The sequence below is a fragment of the Muscardinus avellanarius genome (assembly GCF_963383645.1).
Source record: "Muscardinus avellanarius genome assembly, chromosome: 3".
NCBI classification, from domain to species: Eukaryota; Metazoa; Chordata; class Mammalia; order Rodentia; family Gliridae; genus Muscardinus; species Muscardinus avellanarius.
Window position 1 is genome coordinate 25,885,206 of NC_137788.1, and position 15,622 is coordinate 25,900,827.

Here is a 15,622-nt window from a genome sequence, read left to right on the forward strand (position 1 = left end):
AGCATTCGGCAGGCTGAGACCAGAGGATTGTGTTGGCTTTCGGGTTTTTTCCAAACCTGAAAAAAAAATACTGATTATCAAAAAATACCGTAGTCACATAAAAGTTGCCTAAAATTATAAGAGAAAGCTAGAATCCTACTGACATAACCTAGATTACTTTTTGCGTTATTTTTAAAAACCATTTTGTGAGCTGGGCGTGGTGGCATGCGCTTGTAATCCCAGCATTCAGGATGCTGAGACTGGAGGATCGAGGTTTGCGGCCAGCTTCAGCTACTTAGTAAGGCCCTCTACAACTTAGTGAGACCCTGTTTCAAAATAAAGGCAGGTTTCAAAATAGGGCTGGGAGTGTAGCTCAGAGGTCAAATGCCTCTGGGTTCCATCCCCAGACCCACCAAAAAAAAAACCCAAGTTTTTGTGTGTATATATATATATCTTCATGATTAATTGAAAAAGTAAGAATCCTACACCAAATTATCTCTTTTCCTGTTTGTTTGCTTGCAGGGAGCTCTATGAGCACGTTTATTACACTTTAAAAGGGTCATTTTAGGACAATGGGGTATTTATATTCACTTTAAAAATTGTGTAATACCCATTTTTCCTTAATATAGTTTTCATGGAAATGTTTGGGGTTTAGGGATGGAACAGAAAAGAAAGGGCATTTTTCTATAATTTACACACCATAAAAGGACAGACATAGGAAGTATTTGAGAGAAAGATGAAACTAAAATATAGTTAATCTGTAGCTTTTTAATACTCTCTCTTTGGCTTTCAGGGACTCAGAGTATTATGACTACGGACATGGGGAAGTTCAAGATTCTTATGAAGCTTATGGTATGTATTTCTGTGGTGGGGCAAAATGTATAAGTAAATGCCTTGGCGAATGCTGGTGGCTAAATTCTTGGGAGTCAGTCACATACCTAAGGGAAAACCTTTAAAAGATCATGGTGGCTGGGCGTGGTGGCGCATGCTTGTAATCCCCGCGCTTGGGAGGCTGAGACAGGAGGATCGCACAGGTTTGAAGCCAGCCTCAGCTACTTGGTGAGGCTCTCAGCAACCTAGTGAGACCCTGTTTCCAAATAAAGTATAAAATAGGTCTGGGAGTATAGCCCAGATAGAAAGCCCCTGGGTTCCACCCCCCAGTACCACAAAAAATACAAAATAAACAAATCATGGTGTTAGTAGATATGACAGTAGGAATCCTGCTATTAAGTTTTATGATGTATCCAGGTGCAGTGGCACATGCCTATAATCCCAGTACTTGGGAGGCTGAGATAAATTCATAGATTTGAGGCCAGCCCCAGCAACTTAGCAAGACCCTGTATTTTTTTGTTTTTGTTTTTGTTTGTTTTTGGTGGTGGTGATACTAGGGATTGAGCCCAGAGGCATTCTATCTCCAAGCTACATTCCCCCAGCCCAATTTTATTTCTTATTTGGAAACAAGGTATTTCTGGCTTTGAACTTGTGATCCTCCTGTCTCAGCATCCCAAGTATTGAGATTACAGGCATGCATCACCACGCCTGACTAAAAACCCTGTTTTCAAAATAAGAAATGAACCCACTTATAATCCCAGCACTTGGGAGACAGACAGGAAGATCACGGGTTCACAGCCAGCATCAACAACTTAGGCCCTCCACAACCTAGACCACGTTTCAAAAAAAAAAAGATAAACTAGTGCTGGGGTTATAGTTCAGAGGTAGAACGCCCCCGGGTTCAATCCCCTGTGCCAAAAAATAATTTAATAAATAAGCAACAAAAAGAAAGAGAGAATGCCGGGTGCATGCTTGTAATCCCAGTACTTGGGAGACTGACACAGGAGGATCACAGGTTGGAGGACAGCCTCAGCAAGTAGTGACACTCTCATCAGCTTAGCAAGACCCTATTTCAAAATCAAACAGGAGGTGTAACTTAGAGGTAGAATGTCCTAGATTCAATCCTTAGTACTACAAAAAAGGGAAGGAAGAGAAGTTACTCAGAGGTAGAATGCCCCTGGGTTCAATCCCCAGTACAAGAAACAAAACAAAAGACACCCCCCCCCCCAAAAAAAAATAGATGACATGTGATGGACTGCTAAGGTGAGGTTACTCTTTCCGTTACTTTTGAGACACTAAGTACATGTCTGAAACTATGGCTCAGGTTTAGCTTGATTAGGTTGGAGCAGCAGACTTTTTTGGTGAGTTCACTGCTTTCAAGTCAAAGATGTATATGACATAGGTCATTTTGCTTCTGATACCTGGGTCACATTGGTAGATAACACGAACAGAAAAAATAAATAAAAATAGGGCTGGAAGTATAGTTTGGAGATAGAATGCTCCTGTTTTTAATCCCCAGTATCATACACACAAAGGATTCTTGCCCAGCAGGGTGGCACATGCCTGTAATCCCAGCACTTGGGAGGCTGAGACAGGAGGATTGCAGGTCAGCTGCCAGCCTCAGCTACCTAGTGAGGCCCTCTGCAACTTAGACTGACTGACTGACTAACTGCCTTCTTTCCTTCCTTCCTTTTTCTTCCTTCCTTCCTTCCTTCCTTCCTTCCTTCCTTCATGTGTGTTACTGGGAATTAAACCCAGGGGCGTTGTACCTCTGAGCCACCCCCCCCCCTTATTTTTAAAAGGTCCTCACTGAATTATTGAAGCTGGCTGCAATCCTGTGATCCTCCCATCTCAACTTCCCAAGAACTGAGATTAAAAGTTTGTGCTACCACACCCAGCTATCAAGACCCTGTTTCAAAATAAAAAAATAAAAACGGCTGAGGTGTAGTTCAGAAGTAAATTGCTCAGTCCTTTATATCACCCCACTCCCCAAAGAAAAGAGCCTCTTAGGACCTCTCACAGACAAACTGAGCTCAACACCTCAGCATGGTATGAAGTAGCCAATCAGCTGATTTCTTGCCCAGGGAAACAGTTGTTATTGTTGTTGTTGTTGTTGTTGTTGTTGTTGTTGTTGTTGTTTACCAGTTTTAGCTAAATACTACTGGACAATTGCCATCAGTAGCACTGCACTGCTCTTCTCATATGGCACTGTTTAGAAGGGCACTATGATCGTGCCCAGATACTTCCCTCCATCGGGGAGACAGTGTATTGGGGCATCTGTATGTATTTGACTAAACTGAATTTCTGTTTTGCTGGAGAAAAAAGTGAGTTAAAAGGAGGCAAGCTAGCCAGGAGTGGTGGTGCGCTCTTGTAATCCCAGCATTTGGGAGGCTGAGACAGGAGGATCGCACAGATTCAAAGCCAGCCTTAGCTACTTAGTGAGGCTCTCAGCAACTTAGTGAGATCCTGTTTCCAAATAAAATATAAAAAATAGATCTGAGAGTATAGCTCGGAGGTAGAGAAGCCCCTGGGTTCCACCCCCAGTACCACCACCAGAAAAAAAAAAAAATGAGGCAAGCTGAAACCTAGCATGGTGGCACACACTTGTAATCCCAGCATTTGGGAGGCTGACACAGTAGGATCACAGTTTTGGGACAGCCTCAGCTACTTAGTGAGGCTCTCTGTAACTTAGTGAGACCTAAGTTGTTTTGTTGCTACCTAGAAGTCTCTTGGAAAGTGATGGATATATATATATATATTATACTGAGAGTGTAAATAGCCGGGCGTGGTGGCACATGCTTGTAATCCCAGTACTTGGGAGGCTGAGACAGGAGGATTGTGCAGATTCGAAGCCAGTCTCAGCTATTTAGTGAGACTCTCAGCAACTTAGTGAGACCCTGTTTCCAAATAAAATATAAAATAGGTCTGAGAGTATAGCCCAAAGGTAGAAGGTCCCTGGGTTTCATCCCCAGTAACACACACACACACACACACACACACACACACACACACACACACACATAAATAGAATTTTGTGCAACTTTAAATCCATAGGGGAGTTTAAGACCTTTAGTGATAGAAGCAGGTATTTGTGAATTTGAGCAGCTGAAGAAATAATTTAGGAATGAACTGGCACAGGAAAGGTATGGGAGTGAGTGGGAAGACTGAGCTTTAAACACAACTTATTTTCATAAGAGGTCAACTATAGTGTTTAATGATCATCTCAGGCCTTGTCACAAAAGAAAACCATTTGAGGATGTCATGTTGTCTGGCTTCTCTACCATTGACCTAAGAAAGGAACTAAGGAATTCTTCAAAACAATCTGTACATACAACATTTGGTTGTACTTCTGTCCACCAGAGCAGAGAGTATCAGCTCTGCTGATGGAGGGCCTTATTTAATGTGGCTCTTGTTTGCTTCTCCCAGAGAGCCAGACAACACTTCACAGGGAAACCTGACATGCTGTTGCCTGCAAAGGGGGCTATCTGCTTCCAGTCTGAAAGACTTCCAGAAGTTTTGTCACCTCACCTGAGACTGCCTGCCACATTGCTTTGGGAATGGGAAAAGCCATCAAAGACCCACTGAGACTCTCACTGTCTCAAGCAAGGTGTTGGGTTTATCCAGGTTTGGGAACTGGGGTGTTGATCATGTTACTTATAGAGAACCTTGCTGCTTGAGCTTACTGCAGAATAGATGCCAGCCTTTTCTCAGCTGTTCTCTTCTATTTTTCCACTTAAAACTGGGAAATTGCCCAGTTGCTTATGAAAGCCAAACACAGTGGCGAGCAAGGACCTCCAGGGAGGTATCAAGACACTGAAAGAAAAGCAGTGTTGTCGGTGATATTTACTAGGTTGACCTACCCTGTTCATCCCAAAGTGCCATTGACATGCAGTTTATAAACTATCTTTGCTTTCCCCACAGGCCAAGACGACTGGAATGGGACCAGGCCGTCACTGAAGGCCCCTCCTTCTAGGCCAGTGAAGGGAGCCTACAGAGAGCACCCATATGGACGTTATTAAAAACAAACAGGAGGGGAAAATATCAGTTATGAGCAAAGTTGTTACTGATTTCTTGTATCTCCCAGGATTCCTGTTGCTTTACCCACAACAGACAAGTAATTGTCTAAGTGTTTTTCTTCGTGGTCCCCTTCTTCTCCCCACCTTCCTCCATTCTTAACTCTGCATTCTGGCTTCTGTATGTAGTATTTTAAAATGAGTTAAAATAGATTTAGGAATATCGAATTAATTTTTTAAGTGTGTAGATGCTTTTTTCTTTGTTGTTTAAATATAAACAGAAGTGTACCTTTTATAATAAAAAAAGAAGTTGAGTAAAAAAAAAAACCACAAACATGTTAGTTTCAAAAGTGACATTGCTTGCTTAAAGTTTCTGAAGTAAAGGCTTGTTAACTTTCTCTTAGTTTTGATTTGAGGCATCCCGTAAAGTTGTAGTTGCAGAATCCCAAACTAGGCTACATTTCAAAATTCAGGGCTGCTTAAGATTTAAAATCACAAATGTTAACGGCAGTAGGTGCCACCATGTAAAAGTGAGCTCAGACGTCTCTAAAAATGTTTCCTTTAAAAACACATGGCGGTTGAATCTTAAGGTTAAATTTTAATATGAAAGATCCTCATGAATTAAATAGTTGATGCAATTTTTAACATTAATTGACTTTAAAAAAAACAAAATTAGGTTTGTAAAACTGACTTTTTCTTTATGTGGGTTTTGAAATCTAGCCCCAGGCATACAGTGTTGAGAGATACTTAGTGGGGGGAGTAAGTTCTGAAGAAGGCTATAGGGGGAGAGGGCTGGCCATCTAAATCGGATTTGATGCAGAACTTTTTAGCCACAATCTTACAGTAATAGTACTAATAATTAAAGTTTCAGTATTCAGAAAGACAAAGTATTTTGTCCATCTGAGATTCTGCACTCCTTGAAAAGCTCACTTGGACACTGGGGCCAAAAAGCTGATGATTTTCATTAAATTGACGGTTGTCAATTTTGAAGCTGTTCCCAAGGTAGTCAAGTATGTCTCAACACTAGCATGATATAAAAAGGGACACTGCAGCTGAATGAAAAAGGAATCAAAATCCACTTTGTACATAAGTTAAAGTCCTAATTGGATTTGTACCGTCCTCCCATTTTGTTCTTGGAAGATTAAATGCTACATGTGTAAGTCTGCCTAAATAGGTAGCTTAAACTTATGTCAAAATGTCTGCAGCAGTTTGTCAATAAAGTTTAGTCCTTTTTTAATCAAAGTAAATGTGATGAATTGTCATTTTTTGGGTGGACAATAAAATAGTTTTCTTTCAAATAAACTTAAATTAACTCTAAAGTTAATGGGCTTGTTAAAAGTTGGAGACATTCTTAAAAGTGGTGGGGGGGATTTTATTTTAAGTTTACCAAAAAAAAGTTTATTGAGTTGTTAAGTTTTAGTTTAAAAATAATCAAAGCTTTTTCACCCCCTGGAAGTTGTTAAAACAGTTTTATCCAGTCCTATCAAAAGTTCTAATTTGTGGAGAGAAAAACTTGACTGAAACTTGGATTGGTTTTTATACACAGGTCTCAGTATTTAAAGTGTCAATCACCCTAGTTTGAACCTTCTTAGAGCCCCTAGGTGGCCCTCAAGAGTGACACCAAATCTCTGCTTGTATTCCTGTCTTTAGGTAGGACAATTCAGCAAACTCTGGGCACCCTTTATGGTTTCCATTCTTATCCCTGAAATGCTGCTAATAACTCAGCTGACCGGGGGCAGAATTTGGCATGACAAACTGGCCGTGAATTCCCTCCTGCAAGATCAGGAGAGGAAATGATGGAACTGGTTGGCCCCATTTCCACTCTTCTCTATTAATGCTCAGGGTTCTCATGCCTTCACTAAAAGAGCCACCTAAACTGCTCGGGGGTGAAAAATCCTCTTGTATGAAGTGCCAAGCTGCCTGAAGCAGTGCATGATGGACATTTTTTTTTTCTTTTTAAAACACACCAACAAAAATGTATTTGTAGATTGTGATAAAGTGTAAATAACTGAATTTTCAACCATGGTTTGAAGTCAGCTTTCAGGGCATTATGTCTTGTTTTGATGAAAAGAGATCACTCTATACCCCCCTTTTTAAAGGAAAATTATCGCAAGAGAATCAGGATGTGTAAAGCTAACATGCATCGCAAAAAACCAAAGGTAACCTAAATGTCTGATTTTAATAGCACATATTTCTCTTTTATATAAACTGTGACAGCAACTTGCATAAACAATTCTTTAGCTGTTAATTTTAATGTTAAAACTTTGCAAAACTTGTTTAATAAAAATAGCCGTAAAAAGAAAAACCATATGCTGCCGCATAAATTAGCCATAACTCTTAATAATCCTGCCCATCACAAGTGAACTGTAATGTAACCTGGGCACAGAGTCTGACATCTTAAATGACACATTGTAAAATTTCAATGACTGTAGATTAGACCTCCTGCTGCACCCCAAAGTAAAGCTTTATGCTCAGCTATTTTAAAATGTACAAGGATGAGCCTCACAGGATCCCATATTGATATTCACAGTGAAATGTTACTTAAAATTGCTTAAAAGTTGCATGTTTCTTTCCTGTAATGTATAAATTGCATGCAGGATCTCTTTATCTTTTATGTCTGTAGAACTTCCTCTTCAAAAGACTAATCTCTTATTTCTCCATTTTCAGGTGATTGAAATCTCCTGAGGCATTTCCTGGAATAGAATGGGTAGTGAAGACTCATGTCAGGTATGTAAAGGTGGCTTTCTCTTAAGGGTAGTAGGCCATTTATTATAATACAGGTTAGTAAGTGGCTGTGAAGATGGTCAATGGACCAGTCTTTGCTGTAGTCATTTCAACCAAACTTAAAACATGGCAACACTTAACATATTAGTTTGCAGACCGTAAAGATTTTGCATCTGGGTTAATAAGACCCGATAGTGTCAACTTTTATCTGTTAAATTTCCCTGTATTTATTCTGCTAGTAACCAAAGGAAGCAATGTTTCATTTGGAGTTCATTGGTTGCAAGCATCAAAGTAGCTAATGTAAACAAAAGGGAACTTTTGTTAGAAAGATTAGGAGCTATGAGCCACCCATGGTGGTGCGCTCTTGTAATCCCAGCATTTGGGAGGCTGAGACCGGAGGATCGCAGTTCACAGACAGCCTCAGCTACTTAAGCCCTTTGCAAATCAGTGAGACCCTGTTTCAAAATAAATAATAATAATAAAATAGGGCTGGGCGTGTTGCATGGAGGTAGAATGCCCCTGAGTTCCATCCCCAGTACTGCTGAGAGAGAGACAGACAGAGAAGGAGGGAGGGAGGGAGGGAGGGAGGGGAAGAGGAAGAGAAAGATTGATTGATTAGGACCTGGGCATGGTGGCACATGCCTGTAATACTAGTACTTGGGAGGCTTAGACAGAAGGATTGCAGGTTTGAGGCTAGCCTCAGCAACTTAGCAAAACCCTGTTTCAAAATTTAAAAAAGGGCTGGGGTTGTAGCTGGGAGGTAGAATACCCCACCTACCTCCATTACAAAAAAAAAGTTAGGTATTAGGGAATTCCAGATTTTGTGTGAAGACTAGAAAGTCTGATTTAGGAACCAGAGTGGCTGCAGAGAACTGGGATAGCAGTGGTAAACCATAGGAATGGTCTTAGGGAGTGACTATTCAGGTTAATATTACTGGAATAAGTAAATTCTATCTATGTTTGAGTTTGGTTTCTTTTTCTCTATACTCAGGATTTAGGTCCCAGGCTGGGCATGGTGCTACATGCCTCTAATTCCAGTACTTGGTAGACTGAAACAGAATTGCAGGTTCAAGGCCAGCACATTATAACTTAGCAAGACTTTGTTTAAAATTAAAAAGGGAGAGCCGGGCGTGGTGGCGCACGCTTGTAATCCCAACATTCTGAGACTGAGACAGGAGAATCACGATTTGCGGACAGCCTCAGCTAATACTTAGTGAAGCCTTTTGCAACTCAGTGAGACCCTGTTTCAAAATAAAGAATAAAAAATAGGGCTGGGGATGTAGCTCAGAGGTAGAATGAACCTGGGTTCCATCCCCAAGTAATGGGGGAAAAAAAACTAAAAAGGGAGCTGGGCATGGTGGCGCACGCTTGTAATCCTAGCATTTGGAAGGCTGAGACAGGAGGATTGTGGTTCGCTGACAGCCTTAGCTACTTAGTGAGATCCTTTGCAACTCAATGAGATCATTTTTCAAAATAAAGAATAAAAACTAGGGCTGGGAGTGTAGCTCGGAGGTAGAATACCTGTGCCTGTGGGTTTCATCCCCATCACACACACACCCCCCACACACACACAGGTTCTTACTGGGTTGATGAGAGTCTCACTATTTGCTGAGGCTGTCCTTGAACCTGCGATCCTCTTGTTTCATCCTCCCAAGTACTGGGATTACAGGTGTGCGCCGTGATGCCCAGTTCACGGATTATGTTTGAAAAGGCAGGTTCTATTATTGTAGACCCTTGATTGATGGTGCTTTGTCTATTTTGAGTGTGTATCTTAGTTGATTTTCTGTAGTTTTCTCTCACTCTGTGAACTTTTATTACAGTTCTGTAAGCTTTAGAGCCAAGTAAGATTGAATACTTATCTTAGAAAAAAGAATGCTCCTGGGTTTACTCCCCAATTTTTTTTTCAAAAAAATCTTTAACCTTTTTTCATACCTCATTTCTTTTCTTTTCTTTTCTTTTTTTTTTTTTTTTTTTTGATGCTGGGGGTTGAACCCAGGAATTTTCTACCTCTGAGCTACACCCCACACTATTTTTCATATTTTTGTTTTGAAACTGTCTAAGTTGTGGAGGGCCTAAGTTCTGGGAGGCTGGCCGCAAACCTGTAGTCAGGTTCCTGTCTCAGCTTCCCAAGTGCAACCCAATGCCTGCCTCTTCCCTCATTTCTTTATCATCAAAGGGATCATCCTTTTTTTTTTTTTTTTTTTTTTTTTTTGCGGGTCTGGGGCTGGAACCCAGGGGCATTCGACCTCCGGGCTACACCCCCTGCCCTATTTTCTTTTAATTATTTATTTTGAAACCGGGTCTCACCGAGTTGCAGAGGGCCTCACTAAGTAGCTGAGGCTATCCATGAACCGGTGTCAGCCTCCCGAATGCTGGGATTACAAGCTTGGGCCCCCACGCCTGGCTCCGTTCTTTCAAAGCTGAGACAAGAGAGTCACAAATTTAAGGCCAGCCTCAGGAACTTAACAAGACCCTGCTTCAACTAAAAAGGGTTGGGGGGAGGGTATAGTCTGGAGGTAGAATGCCCTCAGGTTTAATCCTCAGTACAAAAAAATTTTTATTTCATTTGTGTTTCTCCATCAACTCTAAAAATTGTTTGTTAGCCTTGCAAGATTAGATTTTTAGGAAAAACTAGAAATGTGATTTTTTTTTTTTTTTGTACTAAGGATAAAACCCAGGGGGCATTCTACCTCCGAGCTACACTCCCAGTTTTATTTTTTTAGTCTTTTTATTTTTGAAACAGGATCTCACTGTGTTTGCAAAGGGCCTTGCTAAGTAGCTAAGATCCATGAACTGTGATCTTCCAGTCTCAGCCTCCCGAATGCTGGGATTACAAACGTGCACCACCACGCCTGGCTGAAATTTGGCTTTTATTTGCAACATTTCTAATGTTTGCTGAGATTTTTTTTTTCTTATTCATTTCTTCATTTCTTCATCCATTGGTACTGAGAATTGAACCCAATGGTATTCTACCTCAAAGATATACACACCCAGCCCTTTTTTTTTTTGGGGGGGGGGGTACTGGGGATAGAACCCAGGGGCATTCTACCTCTGAACTACACTCCCAGTTTTATTTTTTTAGTCTGTTTGTTTATTTATTTATTTATTTATTTTGGCGGTACGGGGGTGGAACCCAGAGGCTTTCTGGGTCTCTTAAGCCAGGCGAGTCTGGCTTCGAACCTGTGAGATCCTCCTGTCTCCACCTCCCAAGCCCGGGGGTTACAAACATGCACCATCATGCCCGGCCACCCAGCTCTTTTCATTCTTTATTTTGAAACAGGGTGCTGAGGCTGACTTCAAATCTGTGATCCTCCTGTCTTAGCCTCCCAAGTGCTAGGGTTATAGGCATTTGCCACCAGGCCTGGCTAGATTTTTTTTTTTTTTTTAATATTCTGAGCCAGGCATAGTGGCACACACTTGTAATCCCCGTGCTTGGGAGGCTGAGACAGGAGGATCGCACAGGTTCGAAGCCAGCCTCAGCTACTAGTGAGGCTCTCAGCAACTTAGTGAGACCCTGTTTCCAATAAAATATTTAAAAAATAGGTCTGGGAGTATAGCCCAGAGGTAGAAAGCCTCTGGGTTCCACACCCAGTACCACCAAAAAAAAAATTTAATTAAAAAAATAATAATAATAATATTGTGTTCTGAGCCAGGTGTGGTATTGCACACTTATAATCCCAGCATTTTAGCGGCTGAGACAAAAGGATCACAGGTTCACAGCCAGCCTCGGCTCCTTAGTGAGGCTCTCTGAAACCTAGTGAGACCCTGTTTCAAAATAAAGAATGAAAAATAGGGCTGGGGATTGTGGCTTGGAGGTAGAATGCCCCTGGTTTCAATGAATCCAGTACCACAAAAAGAAAAAAATTTTGTAATTCATTCACTGCAAGACAAATCACTGCAGTTCTTACCTGGCTCTTAAGTGTTTTTGTTTTGGTTGGTTGATTGGTTGGTTTTGGTGCTGGAGATTGAACCTAGGGCCATTCAACCTCTGAGGTATACCTCCAGCCCTATTTTACTTTTTTTTTTTTTTTGGTACTGGGGGTGGAACCCAGGGGCTTTTCTACCTCTGGGCTATATTCCCAGACCTATTTTATACTTTATTTGGAAACAGGGTCTCACTAAGTAGCTGAGGCTGGTTTCAAACCTGTGCAATCCTTCTGTCTCAGCCTCCCAAACGTGGGGATTACAAGCGTGTGCCACCACACCCAGCCCTATTTTACTTTTTATTTTGAAACAGGGCCTCACTAAAGTTGTTGCAATTGGCCTTGAACCTGCAATCCTCCTGTCTCAGCCTCCCAAGTACTGGGATTACAAGTGAGTGCCACCATGCCCAGATCTCTTATAGTCTTATTTATTTATTTACTTATTTTAAATTTGTGTGTGTATGTATTTGTATAGTACCAACCCCACACAAAAAAGAAACCATCATGTTGAACTGATAGTATTTTCCCATTCTTGGCAGTACTTAATGATACATCTAACAATAAATGGCCTCTTAGAGTCAATGAAATAATGGTATATTATTGAAGCAGCATGCATTCAAAACAAAAAATGGACTTTGGTATACAATGCTGATATGTACCTCCCTCCACTTGCTATGCAACAATTGTAAATTTCTTCATCTCATAAGAGGTTGAAATAGGATTGCATGTTTGACTAAAGGATCGCAGGTTTGACGCCAGCCTTAGCAAATTAGCGGCATTCTACCTCCAGGATACACTTCCAGCTCTTTTTATTTTTGTTTTGAAACAAGGTCTCATTAGGTTGCTGTGCTCTCCTCAAACTTGAGATCCTCCTGTCCTAGCCTTCCCAGTACAGGCATACACCACCTGATGGTTTCTTATGCAGGCTGGGCGTGGTGGCGCACGCTTGTAATCCCCGTGCTTGGGAGGCTGAGACAGGTGGATCGCACAGGTTCGAAGCCAGCCTCAGGTACTTTGGCTCTCAGCAACTTAGTGAGACCCTGTTTCCAAATAAAAATATAAAATAGGTCTGGAAATATAGCCTGGAGGTAGAAAAGTCCCTGGATTCCACCCCCAGTACCACACACACACAAAAAAGTAAGATGCATCCCCCCAAAAATTCTTAGTCACTGCTGCAATTTGTCGATTCTAACATTGATTGTGTATACATATGTTTTCTCTACTGATGAAGTAGATGTTAATATCCTTTTCATTATACATAATGAAACTGAGGCCTAAAACAATTGAATAATTTATCTGAGGCCACACAGCAGTTATGTAGCAGAGCTGAGATTTATTTTCAAGCAGTCTGATTTCAGAATCTGTGATCAATCTCAACTATATAATACAATTTAGGAGTTTTACCTGCCAGCCAAAACCATCTCAAGGAAGCTCTTTAGTATTCTTCCTCCTAGAAGGAGACTTCCTCTGCAAATAGTATTATGAGGAACATTGGTAGCCAGGACCACCTAGGCTCTTCTGCTGGCCATAGTGGGAGACACATCCGCATTCATTTATGGTCTCTGTCTTCAAGAGACTCAGTCTAACGGGAGAAAGTCTTAAATTGTTATGGTAGAATATGATTGTGTTCCACTGCTGCACTGAACACCAGGGAGCCTGGAAAAGCTGTCTCTTCTTCTAGTGAGACCCTGTTTCCAAATAAAGTATAAAACAGGCCTAGGAGTATAGCCCAGAGGTAGAAAAAAAGCCCCAGGTTCCACCCTCAGTACCACCAAAAAAAAATTTTTTTAAGGAGCTCCAGAGAAAGAGGGTGTCACTTAAATTCAATCTTTAAAGGATAACTAAGAATTTTCTTTCTTTATTCTCTTTCTTTCTTTCTTTCACTATACTGAAGATTGAATCCAGGGGGAGGGTGTTTTACCTCTAAGCTATACCCTCTAACCTTATTTATTTATTTTATTTTTGTGGGGGGTTACTGGGAATGAAACCCAGGGGCATTCTACCTCTGAGCTATACTCCCAGCCCTATTTTTTTATTTGGAAGTAGGGTCTCACTGAGTTGTAGAGGCCTCACTAAGTAGCTGAGGCTGTCCTCCAACCCATATCCTTTTGGCTCAGCCTCCCAAATGCTGGAATTATAAGCATACGCCACCACGCACTCCTCCTAGTCCTCTTTCTTCCTTCCTTCCTTCCTTCCTTCCTTCCTTCCTCTTTCTTTCTTCCTTTCGTTCTCTCGTTCTCTATTTTTTAGTGGTACTGGGGTTCCTGGAAGCCCTTCTACCTCTGGGCTACACTCACAGACCTATTTTATACTTTTTTTTTTTTGAAACAGGGTCTCTTAAACCAGCACAGCTGGCTTCGAACCTGCACGATCCTCCTGTCTCCGCCTCCCAAGTGTGGACACCCGGCTTTTATTCTTTATTTTGAAACAGGGTCTCACTCAGTTGAAGAGGGCCTCATTAAGCAGCTGAGGCTGACTGCGAATGTGCAGTCCTCTCTCTGGTCTCAGCCCCCCAAGTACTGGGATTGCAAGCGTTGTGCCACCATGTCCTGCTTGTACTGAGGCATTCTACCTTTGAGCTACACCCCCAACCCAATTTTATTTCTTACTTGGAAACAGGTCTAGATTGATGAGAGTCTCACTACTTCCTGAGGCTGTTCTTGAACCTATGATATTCCTGTCTCATCCTCCCAAGTACTGGGATTACAGGTATGCACCACCACGCCTAGCATGAGAGCCTGTTTCAGAATAAAAAAAAAATGTCCTGGGTTCAATTCCTAGTAAACCCCCCAACCACCAATAAAGAAAGATTGAGTGAGCTAATGCATATAAGACATCCAATATTACATGTACTGAGTATTTAATAAGTGTTAACTTAAAAAGAGGCTAGAAGAGAAGATTAGTGCTAAATTAAGCTAAGATTTGAGGAGTTATTTAAGGCCTTAGCATGAGAGCAACTAGAATCACGTTTGTATTTGCCATTGTGCTGGAAAAGTAAGAAAAATAAGGAAAGTAAAAGATAAAAGCTTAATGTAAAGTGGCACTACTACTTGTAGGAGGGAAAGGGCCATCATCTCCTTTCACCTCATTTTGTTCCTTGCCCTTCCTCTTTTAGTTCTTTATTTTTCAGAAAGAATCACCTGCCAGGTATTTTGGTCATTTAGAGGACAGGATATTAAGACTGCCATTTGTTGATGGAGTCGCCTCATAATGTGTGCTTTTTATTCACCCTGTAAATTAGACAATATGAGTCTTGGCCCACTGATAGAAATTTAATCTTAAAGGATTGTTAAGAAAGTCTTAATGCAGGGCATGGTGGCCCACGCTTGTAATCCCAGCATTTGGTAGGCTGAGACCAAAGGATTGTGGTTTGTGGACACCTCAGCTGCTTAGTGAGACCCTTAACAACTCAGTGATACTGTTTCAGAAAAAACACTAGGCTGGGCATGATGGCACACGCTTGTAATCCCAGCACTTGGGAGGCTGAGACAGGAGGATCGCACAGGTTCGAAGCCAGCCTTAGTTACTTAGACTCTCAGCAACTTAGTGAGACCTTGTTTCCAAATAAAATATAAAATAGGTCTGGGAGTATAGCCCAGAGGTAGAAAAGCCCCTGGGTTCCACCCCAGTACCACCAAATAAAAAAAATAAACACTATAAAATAGGGCTAGGGGTGTAACTTAGAGGCACAATGCCCCTGGGTTCTACCCCCAGTACCACAAAAAGAAAGAAAGAAAGTCTTAGATGCCAGGTGTGGTGGCACACACTTGTAATCCCAGTACTTGGGAGGCTGAGACAGGAGGGTCACAGGTTTGTGGCCAGCCTCTGCTGCTTAGTGAGACCTTGTTTCAAAAATAAAGAATAAAAATTAGAGCTGGAGTGTAACTTGGAGGTAAAATACTCCTGGATTCAATGTCCAGTACTTAAAAAAAAAAAAAAAAAAAGAAGAAGAAGGGGCTTTATCTCACCACCTTGTACAGGTCCTGGACCTGAATGGATAAGGTCTCTGCCCCCATTTTTAAGCTCTTGATTCTGTACTGGAAGTATCATATACATATCTTTTGTGTGTGGTACTGGGATGGAACCCAGGGGCTTTTCTACCTCCAGGCCATACTCCCAGGCCTATTTTATACTTTATTTGGAAACAGGGTC

At 41.4% G+C, this 15,622-nt stretch overlaps 1 protein-coding gene across 2 annotated transcripts in view; it reads left to right on the forward strand.

Moving 5' to 3' along the window:
* Window positions 1–4,829, forward strand: part of KHDRBS1 (KH RNA binding domain containing, signal transduction associated 1) — a gene marked incomplete at both ends in the record, with an annotated part of 39,175 nt that extends 34,346 nt beyond the window's left edge. For both annotated transcript variants that reach the window (XM_080693411.1, XM_080693410.1), the window contains 2 exons: window positions 773–831; window positions 4,732–4,829. In XM_080693411.1, coding sequence (XP_080549537.1) covers window positions 773–831; window positions 4,732–4,829 — 157 coding nt within the window. The remainder of the gene's footprint in view (window positions 1–772; window positions 832–4,731) is intronic.
* Between the last annotated feature and the right edge of the window lie 10,793 nt (window positions 4,830–15,622).